General features: G+C 53.3%; 1 protein-coding gene across 6 annotated transcripts in view; it reads left to right on the forward strand.

Moving 5' to 3' along the window:
* Window positions 1-18,726: 18,726 nt before the first annotated feature.
* RASGEF1C (RasGEF domain family member 1C) overlaps window positions 18,727-19,471 on the forward strand; it is an 89,270-nt gene continuing 88,525 nt past the window's right edge. For 2 of the 6 annotated variants that reach the window (XM_008274993.4, XM_070075815.2), the window contains exon 1: window positions 18,741-18,871. Coding sequence is in view for 1 of the 6 variants with exons in the window: in XM_070075814.2 (XP_069931915.1) it covers window positions 18,835-18,871 (37 nt within the window). In the remaining 5 variants the exon portion in view is untranslated. Of the gene's footprint in view, window positions 18,963-19,471 lie in introns of all 6 variants that reach the window. The other 4 variants (XM_070075814.2, XM_008274997.5, XM_051833828.3 and 1 more) reach the window with 4 other exon arrangements.

Raw genomic sequence — 19,471 nt, forward strand, 5'->3', positions numbered from 1 at the left:
CTCTTTCTGTGTAACTCTGACTTTCAAATAAGTAAATAAACACATCTTTAAACAATAAAAATAAATAAATCTTTTAAAAAGACTACAAGTCACATGCCAAGTGGAAGAGGGAGATGATGCACAAAAGGTTAACAGTGTTCCAACAAGTAGGAGAACCTCATGAAGCAGGGAGAGCTCTGTGCAAACGTCAAATGCCAGCCGAGAGTAGCCAAGCACCTCTCCCGGAGGAGGTGATTTCACCTCGGCAGTTCGGAGAGGCCAGTGTCACCGTCGCCATCTCCAACGGGGGAAACAGGAGTAGGAAAAGAGCGTGTTTCCACAGCCAGGGAGAGCAGAGCTGGGGTCCGAGGCCAGCTGAGCCAACACCAGTGCTGGAGCCACTGTGTGTTCTGGGTGGTCTCTGGGAGGCTTGAGTGGGCCTGGGACCACCCAAGAAAGTGGGGGCGTAATCAAGGTCCCTTCCCACTGTCCCACCCGCCCCCCGCAGGTACTGTCGGGAGAGTCGGGGCGACAGGTCAATTTTTACTAAACTTTCTCCAAGCAGATAAACCCTCTCTTCCTGAAGCTTTTAAATGCCCAACGCAGTGTTTGCAGCGAATACAATCCTGATCCCAAAACAAGAAGTGCGGCGGGGGGGGGGGGGGGGGGGGGGGTGTTCCTGGATGCTAACCGAACCCAGGAGGGCCGGTTTTCCTCCATAACACAAGGGTGACTGCACTCGCCTGTTTCTGTTTTTTAAAAAGAGACTCAACAGAAGCTTCCTCTTGGGGCAGTGGCAGAGCAGGTCACGGGAAGATCGGGACAAGGCAGCGGCTGTCAAAGGACCTTAGCCGCCTCCCCATGGGGGCCACAGAGAAGGTGTGCCCACGTGTGCTCCTCCCTGAGCTGTCCACGGTGCTGCAGAGGGCAAAGCCCAAAAGGAGCAGAAGAGGCCGTTGGGGGTCTGCGTGCACACACGTGTACGTCTATACACCGGGGAGCTCCAAAAAGTTAACAGAAAATGCAATTGAAAGGCACGCATGAACTTTTTGGAAAGCTCTTTGTGCGCGTGCGCATGTGTACCAATTGGCAAGCGGGGCGGAGCTCTGGCAGGGCCACTCCTAGAAAGGCCAGTCCCCCACGGCCAGCGGTGGCCCGCAGTCCGGCTGGGGGCACAGGGCGCTGCTCCGCAGGGCACACACCCAAAGGGAGCCTTCTGCAGGGCCAAGTCTGCGACTCTTCCGTGGGGCAATGGCGCTTCCCCGGCTCTCCAGACCTCCGCCCTCCCCTCCCCGCCACCCCGTCCGGGTCACTCACCCTCAGCCAACGCCCCCAGTACCTCTGTTCCAGGTTCCAGGCTGCAGGCGGCTGTAAAAATGGTGCTGGGCCCCTGCCTGCAGGGGGTCTTAACCTCCAGGCTGAAGTCACGCAAGCAGCCCAGCCTGAGTGGGCAGAGCCTAACGACCACATAAATCCGGGCTGGCCTCGCCTGGGAACCAGAGCTGAACAGGGGAGCCCAGGGCTGGAAGGCAGAGGGCAGTGGCTGAGCTGACCGCCACAGACAAGGAGGACTCCATGGTAAAGGGTCCTGCGCCTATTGACTCTCACCCAGAAACCACTCTCCCTGTCTCTAACGCCACTGCAATGCAGTCCCCGTGCTTAGGGACAGTGGCCAACGGTCTTAAGAGCCCTCCCGGCTTCGCGTCTGTCCTGCTGCCACCCATTTTTCACCCCGCGTGGAACGCGCCTGCAGGGAAGCCCCTCAGGCGTGTCTGTGCCCCACAGAGGGCCACCACGGTCTCCGTCAGCCCCAGGGTGTTCTCAGGTGTGGGCTCCCTGCTGCCACCCGCTCACACACAACTTCGCTTCATTATCCAGGCTGCCAGCCCTCACATCTGGGTCCCTGGGGTGTCCTGAGATCCTCTTCTGTGCTTTTCCCTCAGGTCAATTCGAAACATGCTGAGTTCAGGTCGGTAGTGATGATGAGGGCAGTGGCCAAGGCTAGCGGGAACCGTGGATTCCACTCCCACCTTTTTATGCTTTCCCTTGAGCTTCTCTTTACAGATTTCCATTCTTATTTGTCAGGTTTATTTTCATTTTTCCAGGTTTCTTTCTGGCTTTATTTCCATGAGAGGAATCACGCCACAGTAGGCATGGTGAGAGTAATCATGACCCAAGATTTTTCTCTAAGGTAGTAGGTGAAGCCTCTGTCTCTGGCACTGGCATCCCATGTGGGCACTGGTTCAAGTCCCAGCTGCTCCACTTCTTATCCAGCTCCCTGCTAATGCTCCTAGCAAGCACTGCCCCAAGTGCTTGGGCCCCTGCACCCATGTGGGAGATCCAGAAGAAGCTCCTGACTCCTGGCTTCCTGTGGCCATTTGGGGAGTGAACCAGCAGTTGGAAGACTCTCTCTCTCTCTCTCTCTCTCTCTCTCTCTCTCTCTCTTTCTCCTTCCTTCCCTCCCTCCCTCCCTCCCTCTCTTTGTCTGTAACCCTGTCTCTCAAATAAATAAATACATCTTAAAATAAAAGAAAGAAAGAAATATTTCGATCCACATGCAATGACAGCTGCCTGCTTAGTGCCAGCCCATTTAAAACCACGCTGGGTCAAATGCCTGCCAAAAAGGAGGTAAATACAAGACCGGACCAATCTCCCTGGTCTGCTTGGGTAGAAGACAAGTCGGGCCACTGGATTCTCCTACACAGACGCCAGCAAGAAGGAAGGCATCCCCTGGGGAGAGGACGCTCTGATGCAGCATTCCTGTATATAAATGCTGTCTTACACTCATTGAAAGGCATTTTATTGTTCTTTACATATATCAAGTAAGGAGTGTTGAACACTTCTCCCATTGCATAGATGATCTACAAGGTCAGATACCTTGGAAGTCAGCATGACAAGATAGAGTAACACGTTAAACTTCACCTTTGAATTTTTTACCATCTTAGACTAAGTTATCAATCAGGATTGTCTATAAACAGCTATTTGGAAACACTTGCCATTGGAGAACTACTGTATGCAATGATGTTTTGCCAATTTCTTGGAAGGACTAACATAAAGGAGATACACTATCAGTAGAATTTTTTGATTATGTGATCACAAGACTTGAGATAATTAAAAAGAAAATTACACATCAAAAAACTTTGAAGTGCAAGAAACATACAGAAGATTGGACAAGTTGTCAGTGCACATCTCAATGGATTTCTACAAGCTGAACACACCTGTCAAAGAAGCACCCACTTGGACCCAGAAGGGAGGCCCCACTGTCATCCCAGAAACCGCTTATGTCCCTCTGCAGTCACCAACCCCCAGGGGTAACCACTCTCCAATCTCTAACCCTGCAGATTAGTCTTACTGGTTATTATCCTTCATGTTATTGGAATCTACAGCACATACTCATGTCCAAGACTCCCTCCATATTATTGAATAGGGTTGTAGTTCATTGCTTATTGCCATATAGGATTCCATACTTTACTTTCCCATTCCACCATTGATAGGTTCTTGTATGGGTTCCAGTCTGGGACTATTGCAAATAGTGCTGCTGAAAACAATTGAGTGCACATTGAGGATATTGCTTTTTTCTGATGGGGGCAGAATTGCTGAGTCAGGGGATGTATTTGACTTTAGTGAGGTATTGGTTTTCTGTTGCTACTGTAATAAATTACAACAAATGTGTTGATTAAAACAACACAGACTTAGCTTCTCACAGCTCCGCAGATCAGGAGTCTAGGCTGGCTCTCAGTTTCTTTGCTCCAGATTTCACAAAGCTAACAAAAGGGCTCATTTGACTGGCCCTGGGAAGAATCGAATTTCCCCTGAGTTCCTTCCTGGCTGTTGTAGGATGGAGGTCTTCATCTCCTTGCTGGCCTTACCAGGGCCACTCTTAACTCTTCCTGGTTCTTACATGTGGTCCCTACACCTCAGAGCCAGCAACAGTGCTTGGAGTCTCTCCAACTTCCCTTAGGCTGGATCTATTCTGCTCCAGCCAGAGAAATGTTCTCTTAAGGGCACATTTGATTCGATGGATCACATGCAGATAACCCAGGAAAATGTTACGTGGCAAAGAAGAAACAAAGATGTAAGGGTAAAGACTTCAGAAGAGGGTTCGTGAGAAAAGCATATTATGAAAAGTATGCACTGATTTATATTTTTTAAAGATTTATTTATTTATTTGAAAATCAGAGTTACATAGAGAGAGAAGGAGAGGCAGACAGAGAGAGCAGAGAGAGAGGTTTTGCATCCACTGGTTCACTCCCCAGTTGGCCACAATAGCCAAAGCTGTGCTGATCCAAAGCCAGGAGCCAGGAGCTTCTTCCAGGTCTCCCCTGTGGGTGCAGGGGCCCAAGGACTTGGGCCATCTTCTACTGCTTTCCCAGGCCATAGCAGAGAGCTGGATTGGAAGTGGAGCAGCCGAGACTTGAACTGGTGCCCATGTGGGATGCCGTAACTGCAGGCGGTGGCTTTACCCACTACACCACAGTGCTGGCCCCCATTGATTTCAAAATTATTTTATAGTAAAATAAATGTCACGTGTTATAACATGTCTGAATATGATCTAGTTTGAGGCATTAAGAAGGATAAGATGTCAATGTGAAAAGAGCCTCAATTAGAGCAACATGAACTCTGCTAAAACTAAAGCTGGACAGAAGAATCTGAAATCACTGATGCCTTATGAAAAGTTTCTGAGGGCAATGTCCTGAAGAAATTGGCAGTTTAGAAACAGGTATTCTGCTTTGAGAAGGGACAAGATGATGCTGAAGATGAAGCCTGTAGTTGCAGACTGTCTACATCAATTTGCAAGGAAGGACTTAACCTGGTTCATATTCTAGTTCAAGAGGACTGATGAGGAACAGCAGATACAATGGCCAACAACACGATAGAAATCTTAGTTGGTTCCGTTTACAGAATTCTGAGTGGAAAATTAAAGTTTCTATTCACCAAGTGCCAAAATTGTTACATCCAGATCAGTAGACAAAAGCAGGGCTTTCCGGGGAATTTTAAACAACACCAATCAACATCCTGAAGCATAGGAGCCAGCACTATGGCACCGTGGGTTAAGTCCTGCCTACAATGCCAGCATCTCACGTGAGCACGGGTTCAAGGCCCAGCTCTGCTTCAGATCCAGCTCCCTGCTACTGCACCTGGGAAAGCAGCAGATGATGACCCAAGTACTTGAGCCCCTACCACCCACTGGGAGACTCAGATGGAGTTCCAGGCTCCTGACTTCAGCTCTGGCCATTGTGACCATTTGGGAAGTAAATCAGTGGATGGAAGATCTCTCCCACTCTTTAACCTTGCCTTTCAAATAAATCTTTAAAAAAAAAAAAAAGAGAGAGAGAGAGAGTCTGAAGAATTGCTTCAAAGAATTCTAACAGGAGATGAATCACATAGCTTTACCAGTACAATCCTGAAGACAAAACACAAACCAGTGGCTACCAGGTAGAAGTGCTCCAGTCAAAGGAAAAGTGGACTGGTCAAGAGCAAAGGTCATGGCAACAGATTTTGGGGATCCTCAAGGTAATTGTTGAACTTTTGGGGGGAGAAAAAGAACTATAACATTTGCTTATCAGGAGAGTGTTTTTGAGAAGTTAACCAGAGATTTATCAGAAAAACACCTATGAAAGCTCACCCAAAGAGTCCTTCTCCACCAAAACAATGCTTCTGCTCATACCTCTTACCAAACAGGATAAATTTTGCGTGAGTTTCAATGGGAAATCATTAGAAGCCACTTTATGATTCCAACCTGGTCCTTCTAATTTCTTTTTTTTTTTATTTTTGATAGGCAGAGTGGACAGTGAGAGAGAGAGACAGAGAAAAAGGTCTTCCTTTTGCCATTGGTTCACCCTCCAATGGCCGCCACGGCCAGCACGCAGCGGCCGGCGCATCGCGCTGATCCGAAGGCAGGAGCCAAGTGCTTTTCCTGGTCTCCCATGGGGTGCAGGGCCCAAGCACTTGGGCCATCCTCCACTGCACTCCCGGGCCATAGCAGAGATCTGGCCTGGAAGAGGGGCAACCAGGACAGAATCCGGCACCCCGACCGGGACTAGAACCCAGTGTGCCGGCGCCGCAAGGCGGAGGATTAGCCTATTGAGCCACGGCGCCGGCCTTTAATTTCTTAAATCTTCTAACTTACTTTCTTTCTTTCTTTCTTTCTTTCTTTCTTTCTTTCTTTCTTTCTTTCTTTCTTTCTTTCTTTATTTATTTTTGACAGGCAGAGAGGACAGAGAGAAAGGTCTTCCTTAGCCTAGTGAGCCGCGGCGCCGGCTGCTTCTTTAATCTTAAAGAAAACTTTTTAAGGGCACTCATTTTTCTTCAATTAATAATATAAAAAAGACTTCATTGACATGGTTAAACTCCCTGGATCCTCAGTTCTTTAGGGGTAGACCAAATGGCTGGTATCATCACTTACAAAAGTGTTCCTGAATTTGATGACAATTATATTAAAAAATCAAACATATTTTTAATTGTTAGTGCTTTTTATTTTACTTCTTTGCAAGAGAGAAAGGTTTTATCTGTTCATTTACTCCCCAAATGCCCACAACAGCCAGGGTTTGACCAGGTTGAAGCCAGGAGCTGGGAACTCCATCTGGGTTTCCATCCAGGGACCCAAGTACTTGAGCCATCACCGCCTCCCTCTCAGGGTATGCATTAGCAGTAAACAGAAATCAGGAATGGAGCTAGAACTAAAATCCAGGCACTCTAATATGACATGTGAGCATTCCAAGCAGCATCTTAATAGCTGTGCCAAATGCCTGGGCCCTGTACTTTTTTTTTTTTTTAAGATTTATTTATTTATTTATTTGAAAGTCGGAGTTACACAGAGAGAGAAGGAAAGGCAGAGAGAGAGAGAGAAAGAGAGAGAGAGGTCTTCCATCCGCTGGTTCACTCCCCAATTGGCTGCAATGGCTGGAGCTGCGCCAATCCAAAGCCAGGAGTCAGGAGCTTCTCCCAGGTCTCCCATGCAGGTTCAGGGTCCCAAGGACTTGGGCCATTTTCTACTGCTTTCCCAGGCCACAGCAGAGAGCTGGATCGGAAGAGGAGCAGCCGGGACTCGAACCAGTGCCCATAAGGGATGCCAGCGCTGCAGGCAAAGGATTAACCTACTGCTCCACAGCGCCAGGCCCCTAGGCCCTATACTTTTAATCTTTATCTCTTAATTCCATTTTTTCATGACCGTTTTCACGTTCTCTTACAGATAAAGATAATTATGTAGAATAGAAAGGATTTTTTATGTTTTCAGCTCCAAAAATGATAAATATTTGAGAATACAGAGATCCTTACCCAAATTTGCACACTGCACAATGTTCACATCGAACATCACATGGTGTCTCACAGATGTGCACCATTTTACATGTTAGTTTAATAAGAACTCCAGGCCAGCGCCGCAGCTCAATAGGCTAATCCTCCACCTAGCAGCGCCGGCACACGGGGTTCTAGTCCCAGTCGGGGTGCCGGATTCTGTCCCGGTTGCCCCTCTTCCAGGCCAGCTCTCTGCTGTGGCCAGGGAGTGCAGTGGAGGATGGCCCAGGTGCTTGGGCCCTGCACCCCATGGGAGACCAGGAGAAGCACCTGGCTCCTGGCTTCAGATCAGCGCGGTGCGCTGGCCGCAGCTCGCCAGCCGTGGCGGCCATTGGAGGGTGAACCAATGGCAAAAAGGAAGACCTTTCTCTCTGTCTCTCCCTCTCACTGTCCACTCTGCCTGTTAAAAAAAAAAAAATAAGAACTCCAGTTTTGTGCTGCTGCTAAAAACTTTGGCGATTATTTTTGACTCAGGGATAGCTCTTCCTTCTCCAAAGCCCATACCCCAATCCTTGCCTAGGGCCAGCAAATGCTCCCAGGAATAAAAGCCGTCCTTCAACTGGTTCCCCTCAGTGGAGTTTTAGTCCATCTAGTATTTGTGCTTCCACAACTCTCTGCAACCTGTGAAAATATAATTTTAAAACATGTATCCAAATTTTTCTGCTTGTCAGAAGGAATCCTGTACTGCCTTTTGACTACTTATTATGCAAATATCCTCTCATATACAAATGAAAGAACAGAATAACAAATCTTCCTCATGTTTTCCTTGATCTATCACCTGGAAAGGTTTTTATATTTATGTCTTCTGCTATGGACAGAACTGTGTCCTTCCGAAATCCTAACCCTGAATGTGGTGATGTTTGGAGACTGTGCTTTTAGAAGCTAATTAAGGTTAAATGAGGTTGTATGGTGGGGTCCTAATCTGAGATTGCCGCTTGCTAAGAAGAGGAAGAGAGTGGGAGATGCAACTGCACATTAAGAGACTCTGAGCACACAGCAGGAGAGCCCTCACAGAACCCAGCCACGTCAGCCATGGCTGCCGGTCTAGAACTCTGAGGAAATAAGCTCTGTTACCCAATCCTGGGCATTGTCTTATAGCACCCGAACTGACTGATATATCTCCTCTATGTGTTAAGTAATTTATTGACATCATGAAATTTTACCCCTAAATTTTCCAGTGTGCACTTTAAAAATTAAAGTTAATGCCAAATCCATACTCAAATGTCCTAAGTTACAGAACCTTTTTAAGAGCAAAACAGCTGTACTGAACCCAAGTGCTGCCTAAAATATTTTAATTATAATCTTACTTAAATGTGTCTGTACACAAGGTAAACAGAACCTGAATTCTGAATAAGAGGGCTTGTGGGATATAATTAGTAAGCCACTGTGCTTTTAACCCTCTTCCATACAGTTAGTCAGTGGAGAAGCAAGTGATTGAAAACTTTGACAGATCTCACAACTTTGCTGATCACTCATAGGAAACAGAAACCTCTATTATCTATAAGTAAAAAATCCAAGCGCAGTCCATTGAAGTAAAGAAGCCGGTGATTCACACTCTGGTCCATTCAGACAGAGCTCAGCCTCCTAACTTCCCTTCCCCATCGCTCAGTAGGACGGAAAGCAGAAGCCGCACACGATCGTCTTCCCCTCCCTGTATTTTGCTTCCATTCCTTCTCCCTTTTTTTTTTTTATATTTATTTATTTATTTATTTATTTTTTGACAGGCAGAGTGGACAGTGAGAGAGAGAGACAGAGAGAAAGGTCTTCCTTTGCCGTTGGTTCACCCTCCAATGGCCGCCGCGGCCGGCGCGCTGCAACCAGCACACCGCGCCGATCCGATGGCAGGAGCCAGTTGCCTCCTCCTGGTCTCCCATGGGGTACAGGGCCCAAGCACTTGGGCCATCCTCCACTGCACTCTCTGGCCACAGCAGAGAGCTGGCCTGGAAGAGGGGCAACCAGGACAGAATCCGGCGCCCCGACCCGGACTAGAACCCGGTGTGCTGGCGCCGCAAGGCAGAGGATTAGCCTAGTGAGCCGCGCGCTGGCCCTCCCTTTTTTTTTTTTTTTTTTGTCTCGATGGGGAGCCCGAGGTATGGCCAGATGGGAAAGTCCCACACTTCAGTTGGACTTGAACGCTTCCATCTCAGAGCTGTGCCTCTCGGGACCCCACTCCTGGTACCAAGTTCGGCCACCAGGCAGGGTCGGGTCAGGAAAGCAGAAACCAGGCATTTCAAGGAACTACATCTTCATTAGATACGCAAGAACCTAGTTCAACAGATCTGGGGAGGCTCGGCAGAAAAGAACACGGAGTAACTATAGGGGCAGCGGTCGCCCCCTAGGGGTGGAAGAAGGAAGGAACGAGTCCGGGCTGTTTCGGGTCCAAACGTTCCCAGGAGGGCCCCACAGAACAGGGCCCGGCCATGAGGAGGGTGCACCGGGCCGGCAGGGGCCTCCGTGGGAGAAGCCACGAGGCTGTCCTAGGAGCACGGGATGAGCTGAGTGTGGCACTAGCTTCCCTGCTGCGGGGTGGGTGGGAGAGAGGGGAGCACCTGTCTCCTCAACTCCTTCTAGAACCTTCCATGGCAGAAGCAACACAGGGGCAGCTGACAGTGGGCCCCCTGGGAAGTTCTCAAAACCGGTGCAAAGACACTTTGGGGGAGAACTTGCTTCTTCCTGCTCCAGCTCAGGGCCCCTGCACAGGCAGCAGGTCCCAGTGCAAAATGGAGGGGCGGGGCTGGTGTTGGGCAATCAGACACGTTTTGCCTTCCCACCGTGGTCTCCCAGCCCCTCCTTCCCCTCCTCACTTCTGTCCACTGAGCATCATTCTAGGCAGAAAAGAATTAAAACTTGAGCTTGTCAGCATGAACTTCAGTGTTCGTCACTGTGCTGTTCAATTCCAGTTTCAGATGCTAATGTGAGAGCATTCAGCGGCCATGCCGAATCACTGAGGTTTGTGCCTCACAGTGTGGACACAGGCACACACCGGTCCTCCCCAAGGAGCACTGCCCGCAGGAGTGCTGTGCACCCTCAGCACTGTCAGGCGGGCCCTTCCTTCTTCTTCCCTTCAGAGTCATCCTCTTCAGCCTGACTGGCTGACAAGTAAGAGGGCATTGCACAAAGTTCAAGGAAGCTGGCGTTTCAAGTTAAGTTGGTGTTGGGCCCTGCATTATGGCACAGTGGGTTAAGCTGCTACCTGAGATGCTGGCATCCCATGTGAGCACTGGTTCGAGTCCCAGCTGCTCCACTGCTGTTCCAGCTCCCTGCTAACGTGCCAGCAAAAGCCACAGAAGATGGTCTGAGTACCTGGGCCCTGCCACCTCCATGGGAGACCCAGATGGAGTTCCTGAGGCTTGACTTCAGCCTGGCCCAGCTCCAGCCATTGCAGCCATTTGGGGAGTGAACCAGTGGATGGAAGACCTCTCCCACCCTCTTTCTCTGTAACTCTGCCTTTCAAATAAATAAAATAAATCTTTAAAAATAAAGATAGGCTAGTGCAAGCATTTGGCCTAGGACTTAAGACACCTGTTAAAACGCCCACATCCCACATCAGAATACCTTGATTCAATACCTGGTGTGAGCTCCTGATTCCAGCTTCCTCCTGGGAGGCAGCAGCGATGACTCAAGTAAACTGGGCCCCTGCCACCCATGTGGGAGACCTGGATGGAGTTCCTGGCCCTTGCTTTGGCCTGACCCAGCCCCAAGTTGTTGTGGGCATTCAGAGAGTGAATCGGTTGGTGGGAGGGTCTCTCTGTCTCTGTACTCAAATAAATAAGAAAGAATTTTTATTAAGAGAAACTTGTTTTGGTGCAAAATAATTGAAATCTATTGTGATGTTTTCATGACACGCATTTCCGTGAAATTTTTTGATGATGCCTCTTGAAAGGACAGGTGAGAAAGGATTTGATTGGGGCCAGTGCTGTGGTATAGCAGATAAAGCCACCACCTGCAGTGCCAGCATTCCATATGGGCTCTGGTTCGAGTCCCAGCTGCTCCACTTCCCATCCAGCTCTCTGTTATGGCCTGGGAAAGCAGTGGAAGATGGCCCAAGTGCTTGGGTTCCTGTGGGAGACCTGGAAGAAACTCCTGGCACCTGGCTTTGGATCAGCCCATCTCCAGCCACTGCAGCCTATTGGGGAGTGAACGGCTGGATGGAAGACACCTCTCTCTTTCTCTCTCTCTCTCTCTCTCTCTCTCTCTCTCTCCCCCTCTGCCTTTCTGTATGTTAGTGAAATGGCGCTTTTTATCTGTGATGCCATCTAAGACCCAGGTGCCATCTTAGGCTCTGGCCCCATTGCTATTTTGCATAGTAAGCTTTGGTCCTAAGCCCAGCCTGGCTGGCTAGAAGTCAGGTGACAAAATGGCCCAACCACAAGCATCAGTTCCACCCCCATCCTGACGGGATTCATTGCTCCAGCTTCCCTACCCTCTGCAAGACTTAACAGGACCTGCTTCCTGTACACATGCTCTCTCTCTCTCTCTTGCCCTCTTGCCCTCTGCCTCCAGCCTATCGGGTTTCCCCCACCCGACCATAAACCTATCCCTTAACTCCGATGTTTGCTGTGCTTTGTGGTGGCCTTACACTATAGCTCCGCCTTTCAAATAAATAAATAAATATTAAAAAAAAAAAGGATTCGATCAGGTTCCTCCCACCAAGTCATTCATGTGCTCTGGAATGCCGCTGTCTCCTGTCTGCCTTGGAAGCAGCTGCTGGTTGCAGCAGAAAACACACATCTCAGGGCTCTCACGTGGCGCTAGGCGGAGCACTGCCCTTGTCCTGCTGGGCTCCAAAGCTCCATCAGCCTCTGGTGCTCAGGCATCGCAAGCCCTAAATGCAGATGGGCGAGGTTGGCTGCATGTGCTCTAGGCATACCCCCTTGCTCCACTGGGCTTCACTTGGAAGACATGATCAAGATCAACTTGAGTATTCCAAGATAGCGACAGCAGAGCCGCAAACCTTGCCTGGATCCTGTGCAGCTATCCGGATGGCAGCCCATGGAACCGGCCCTCCCTCTGCCCAGCAATTCACAGCTCACTCAGTTTCTCCTCCCTCAGTCTGCTCTGCCCACCCTTTTGTCCTTATGACCGTGTGTGGCCTGTCAGAAGCTCACCGTTCCCCCCAGGGGACTCTGCAGGGCCACCGCCCACCGCCCACCGCAGCTTCTCTGTCTTGCTTGGAGGTGTTCAGCAGCACACAGCCCGTCGTGCACAAGTGTGCCGGCCGGAGTGTCCAGGCTGCCCGTTCCCACACCAGGCACCAGGATCGTGGATAGGGCACAGACTGGAGACACCACACCCTCAGAGCTCACACACACTTGTCCCCAGGCTTGCTGGGAGGAGAGACACATCCAGGCAAAATGACCACGAAGGAAATAGTGGAGATACTGGATCCCAGGCTTGGCTGGGTTCAGACCTGGTGGGCACCTGGCCAAAGGTTCAGATTCCCAGGCCCCAAGCAAGCACTCCGAGCGGAAGTTCTTGGCAGGGGCTTCAGGCATCTGTGTGTGAGCAAGCCCCCCGGGGAGGGCACGACTCTCACAGGCCCAGCCTTCCCAGCTGGGCCTGTGGTCCTGCAGCAGACAGCAGCCCAATCCCAGCCGCACCCAGGGAGTCCAGCAGGAAGCCTGGAGGGATTGGGTGTGAGCTGGCCAGACTCTGGACCCTGGCTTTGCTGGCAGCCTGCAGAAGTTGCTTGGCCTCTCCGAGCCTCTCCTGTAGACCAGGGTATTAGTTTCACACTGCGGCTGTCATGAACTTGGTGGCTCAAAACAATACAATTTTATTGTCTTCCGTAGTTCAGAAGCCAACATGGGTCTCATTGGACTTAAAAACAATGTGTTGGGGCTGGCACTGTGGCACAGTAGGTTAATCCTCTGCCAGCAGTGCCGGCATCCCATATGGGCACTCTTTTGAGTCCTGGCTGCTCTTCTTCTGATCCAGCTCTCTGCTATGGCCTGGAAAAGCAGTGAAAAGATGGCTCAAGTCCTTGGGTCCCTGCATCCACATGGGAGACCTGGAAAAAGCTCCTGGCTCCTGGCTTCAGACTGGCTCAGCTCCAGCCATTGTGGCCATTTGGGGAATGAACCAGCAGATGGAAGATCTCTCTGTCTGTCTCTCATTGTCTGTAACTCTACCTCTCAAGTAAATAAATAAAATCGTTAAAACAAACAAACAAATAAAAAACCACAATGTATCAGCAGGCTTGGTATTTCTGGGGATTTTAGGGGAACACCTGTCTCTTGAGGTCACCCATGTCCCTTGGCTCATGGCCCCTTCCTCCAAGTCTCTGTCCCTACCTCCATTGCCCCTCTCCCTGCCACAAGATCCTGCAGGGTCCCTTTGGCATGGAAAGTGATGTGTTCACAGGTTCTGGAGATAGGACCTGACATCTTTTGGATAGCAACCCTCTTCCCTTTAGACCAGCATTTCTTGAAGTTTGCCCATATTCTGCCTGCATCTGTGTCACCTGACACCTGCTACAGATACGGACTGGGAGCCACTCACACCCAAACCTGGAGATGCTTTTCCCAAGTGTTCCAGGCCATTGCTACACACGCTAACTCTGATGGCCTGGACAAGTGAGACCCCAAGTATGGCAGGTGCCAGGAAGGCCAGGAAGACAGCAGAGGTGTGCATGCTCAAGCCCCCCACTGGAGCTGGGTGGACAGACCGTGTGGCAGCCTCCCCCGAGCTTTGGGGCCGGGGCCTCTCAGGAAGTGTTCCTACAACTGCAGATTTTGGCTCCTCAGAACCTAAGTCTGCGCTGCCAGACACTTGGGCTCCGGGCACCAGTCCTGGCTGTGCCCACAAGGACAAACACGGTAGCCGTGGCCCCTCTCGGCTGGGTCCCCAGGTACTGCTGCCTTGTGGGTCCCCCAGGTTCACCTTCAGGGTGCCGGGGTGCTGCTTGTGGGTGACAAGGAAGGAGACCCCAAGGACTTATCGTGGGGTAGTCATAGTGTTCCAAGCACGCACCGTGGCAGGCAAGTTTCACACCCTGTGGAAATCTTACCTGCTGGGCTGCACGGCAGGGCTGGCTCTGCTCATGCTGGGTGGAGCTCACGCCTCTGCCTCTGGGGGCTTTTCACTCTGGGGGAGTCTGCTCAGCCTTCCTGCCAGCCCTGAGCAGCCTGGGAGAGAGGAGGGCTTCCTCCACCCAGCAGGGGAGCTCTGACCCTCTGCCCAGGTCCCCCAGGGCTCTCCATCCAGGCCTTAGTTGTCATGAGGGTGTCCATGCACCTGTCTGGGCAGTTCCTCCCACTGCACTTCACTCTCCCTGCCCCTTCCCTGGCTCCCTGGATCCCCCCAACATGGACACAGAGCCTCTGCTTCCTGGGGGCCTTGCTGGGAGGCTTCCGTCATCCTCAGGCCGACCTGCAGCTGTGTGCAATGGGTGCTGGGGAGCCAGGTCAGCATCAGGCCCCCGCTCAACCCTCCACATACACTCATACCACACACACATGCTTACCACACACATGCACACCACACTGCACATACCACACACACACACACACCACATACACACACAGCTCACACCACACACACATGCTTACCACACACATACACACCACACACCACACTGCACATACCACACACACACCACATACACACACAGCTCACACCACACACACATGCTTACCACACACATACACACCACACACCACACTGCACATACCCCACACTCACACTATACACATAGCAACACACACAGCTCACACCACACACACATGCTTACCACACACATACACACCACACACCACACTGCACATACCACACACACACATACATCCCATATACACATACAACACACACAGCTCATACCACACACTTACCACACACATACATACCACTCTACACTACATACACTCTACACACTTACTACACACATATCACATACACTGTGCACACACATGTTTACCACACACATACCCCACACTCACACTATACACATAGCAACACACACAGCTCACACCACATACACATGTACTACATACACACACTCATACCACACACACACACACACTATACATACTCACCATACATGCTTACCACACACATGCCACACTGACACCATTCACCTTCACAACACACACCCTACACACACATTCACAACACCACACACATTCACACCACACATATGCACGCACACACACACTACCCCATACATACTTGCTACATGTATGCATTCCACACATACCACACATACACTCACCATGCACCCACTCATACCGCAACACACCCACAATACTGCACACAATACCACATACACCCCTACCATTCTACAATACACACATGCACACAGTACTGCATATGCATGCACACAGGACACACATACCATACACAGGACACACAAACACCATACACTACACACACATATGCTGCTTGCACATGCATGGAGCACAGCTGCACATGTGCACAAGCCCCATGCAGACACACACACACACTCGCTGCATATAGAGGCCGTGGTCTCTGTGGCTCCTCTCTGATCCCTGTGCAGAGTAGTGGCAAGACAAGGCCTGGTCTATAACTGGGAGTCCCATGCTCCCACCCTTGTGGCCACACAGTGACCCCGGGCTCTTTGCCTTTGTGGTCATTTTGGAGAACACTCCCCAGTCCCAGGAACGGCAGAGTGACAGGCACTGCACTAATAAATCGCCTTGGCTGCAGCCCAGCACTCTGTCCTCATTGCTAGGTGGCCTCGCAGCTGGCTTGTTCCTTCCTGAGTCACCTGCTGTGGCTGCGCCAAGAGCTGGAGGCAGAGGTGCTGCCAGGGTCCTGCAGGCTCCTGGCGCTGTCTGCCTGCAGCTGCTGGGACCCCAGGGGTCTCCTTCTGTCACCTTGAGGGCCCACACTGGAGTCTGCACCTGCAGGCCCAGCCATCTGCAGACCTCCCAATGACCCCCAGCCCCATGGCCTCAACACCCCTCCCTCCCCCGCCCCCCCGGCCAGGACCCGCTGCCTATATCCCTCCTCGTACCTCCACTCGGACTCGGCTTCCTGCCACTCAGCCCCATGGCTCCTATCCTGAAACAGCCCTGCTTGGGTCTGTTGCCTCCTCCTTGCGGGCTCCTGCTGCCTCTCCCTCACGTCCATCTCTGTGTCAAGCTGGTGGGGCAAACATGGGCAGCCCCAGAGTTGTATCTGGGCCACATGCAGCAAGGCAAGGGGGCACACTGGGAAAGGCTTTGTGGGTGCCTGGGCTGCATGACTGGAGACAGCCCCACTGTCTCCTGCTCAGGGCACCACTGGTGGAGTTGAGGCCAAATCAGAGGCTCCTTGCCCCACCCAGGAGGCCCTGTCCCCTTCTGCCTGCCCCCTCCCAGCCCTGAAAATGATGCTGAATCCACGCTGACCATAGGACCTTTGCCCCTGCCATTCCCTCTGCCTAGAATATTCTTCCCATTGTTCAGGGACCAGCACAAACTTTGCCTTCCCAGACAGCCCTCCTGGTCACACTCAGCCTCCTGGCCCTGTTGCTTCTCTGGTGCCACTGAGCACTCTTGGAGGTGATCCTTTTGATTATCTCATCTGCATGCTTAGTTTTCAGCTCCTGTCTCTCAACTCTGAGCCCTGGGTGGGCAGGAGCCCCTGTCCTGCTTGCCAAGCCATCTCCGGCACTTGTTGCAGATCCAGTCCTCTGGCCCCACCTCTGCCTGCAGTCTGGAGTGGGAAGGGAGGAGGGGATGAGGTGGGCTGGGTGCCAAGGGGCTCTGCAGGCTAGTGTGCTCTCAGGTGGGCTGGAGGACATCTCCCAGGGCCTGGCCACAGCACCTGCAGCCAGGTGTCCCCAAAGCTCCTGGCCACACTGGCCACTGTGCCTGCCGTGTCTCCTCTACCCTGCCTGACGTCCGGTGTGGTGACAACAGCCAGAGACACAGCCTTCCCACTCACGTTCACAGGGCACAACCCAGCCTCACTCAGAGGCTCTGGCCATTGGTGGGGAGAAAGGGGCTCCAGCAGGGCTTGCCCAGGCCCCTACTGGCAGAGAGGGGATGGCATGGGCAAGGTGCACAGGCGTTGTCCTGGTTAGGAGGGCCCCCGTGATGCTAGTGCCCCAGCCTGTCACAGGGAACGATCAAGTGGTCAGAGCTCTCTCCGGCTGCCTTCTGTCTCCTGTGAACCCCGGCAGGGCCCTGGGAGGACACACCAGGACTGACCTCACGTCTACCTGCTGCAACCACCATTCCCCACCCCCACCTGCCAGCCTCTGTCCCGCCCTCCCCTTCCCCCACTGAGCCTTAGCACTGGCCTCAGCCTCTGGTGCTGGCCCTGTCCCAAGGCCCCACTGCCTCCCTGCCGAGCCCACCCATCTCACATGGGGCCCAACACGCCAGGTGTTGCAGGTGGGTGTTTCTCTCTCCGGGCCTCAGTTTCCCCACTGTGCGAGAACCGTGCTGGACTGTTGCTTTTCCCTGGCCCTTCTGGAACAGCCCTCAGGGCACGCGTGGAGTAGCCCCTTCTCCATCAGGGCCAACCCAGGGCTACTGCAGCCTCAGCCACAGGGAGGCCACACCCAGATCTGAGAGCCTGCAGAAGCGGTTTGAGCTGGTGTCTCTGAGCCCGTTCCTGCAGCCCTGGGCTCTCCCGCGAGCCATCAGGCAGATGCGCCCTTTCTGAGGGTGTCGGCCCAGGGCTGCTGGGGGCTGGGAGGTGGGGGAGATGGACTGGCATACCACACCATCTAAGCACCTGGATCTAGCTCTTCCCGAAAGCATAACACCTTGGCTTTTTTTGCCTGAGTGGATTAGATTGCGTTTCTGCTGCGTCTCATGCGGAGGACAGGTGAGCTGACCTCTATGCTAGGGCAAAGCAGGACCCCCGCACTATGCAGGTGGGCCCGGCTCAAGGCCCTCCCTTTCTGTAAGTGAAGCAGTTCCTGGCAGCCCAGCCGCTTCAGGGTGGTGCCCATCCTCCCTGGGCTTTGCCTCCTTGACTTACCTGAGGGGTGTGTGTGTGCGAGCACACCCGTGCGTGTCTCTGGCTGTGTGTATGTGCATATATGCGTCTGTACATGTACACGTGTGCAAGCTTCCTATCCCCGGTGGCCTCCGGACCTGGGGCCATGGACAAGCCGCAGGTAAGTGGTACAGATAGAAGGAAGAGAGGCACGGCGGCAGGAGGCGGGGGGAATTGCAGAGTCCGGCGGTGGCAGCCGGGGTCGGAGCCCTCTGGGATCCAGGCACAGGTAGGGTAGGTTCTGCTGATGCAAGTGGGCAGCTCTGGCCTGTAGGGTCTGGCCACCGGGTGGGAGGCCAGCCGCAGTGGAGGGTCCTGAACGCAGGACCGGACACATAGCCTTGACCGTGAGGCCTAGGAGCAGTGCAGGGGCCCGAAGGGCAAGGCAGCGAGGCGTCGGGAGGCGCGGGCTGGGCAGCGGGGAGAGGGCTGCGCGGCTCCACCCCGCGCCCCTCCCGCCCTGCGCTCCCCTGTGCGGCCGCGAGGGGGCGCCGCACCGCGCTCCTCAGGGGCCGGCCGCCAGCGCACCGGCGGCGGGCGGCGGGCGCGGGCAGCGCCCCGGGTCCGCGGCGCCGCGGCTGGCAGCGGGCGCAGCGGGCACTGCCCATGGGCCGGGCCCGGAGCTCGGGCGCGCCGGGAGCCGGTGAGTGAGGCGCAGCCTGGAAGGACGCCTGGCGCCGGGGCGGCTGCGGGCGGCTGTGGGCGCAGCCCCCCGGAGGAGGTCGGGAGCGGAGGTGCGGGCAGCGAGCGGGCGGGGACAGCGGGCATCCGGGCCGCTGGCGGGGACGCGCGGGCTGGACCCCGGGCGCAGGTGCGCGCGCGGGTGACCGTGCATGGGGCCGGCCGGCGGCGGGGAGGTCCGCGCGGCTGGGCGGTGGGCGGCCGAGGGTGGCCGTGAGGCGCGGGGATGTGCGCCCGGGTCACAGGGCCGAGACGCAGGGACTCGGGGTGGTGGGGCGGGGACCCGCGGAGGCACACCCCCGTCCCCTTGGCGGGAGACCCGGCTCTGCCGCGGGTACCGCGCTGCCTGGGCTTGTGGAACAGGCTTCTTTCAGCCACTCTGGTGGCAGGAAAAGCCAGCCTGGACCCTGTGCCTCCGCCCTGTGGTAGACCTCAGTTTCCCCGTCTGTGAAATGGGGACAGCATAGCTGCCCTGCAGGTGCGTGTGAAGCCGAGTCCTCAGGGGCAGAGGGCGTTGCCACCGAAGCCGGGATTGCATTTGCGGAATGGACAGGTGCTGCCC

Source organism: Oryctolagus cuniculus, chromosome 6 (assembly GCF_051225735.1).
Source record: "Oryctolagus cuniculus isolate XC-2025 breed Fujian yellow rabbit chromosome 6, ASM5122573v1, whole genome shotgun sequence".
In the NCBI taxonomy this organism is placed as follows: Eukaryota; Metazoa; Chordata; class Mammalia; order Lagomorpha; family Leporidae; genus Oryctolagus; species Oryctolagus cuniculus.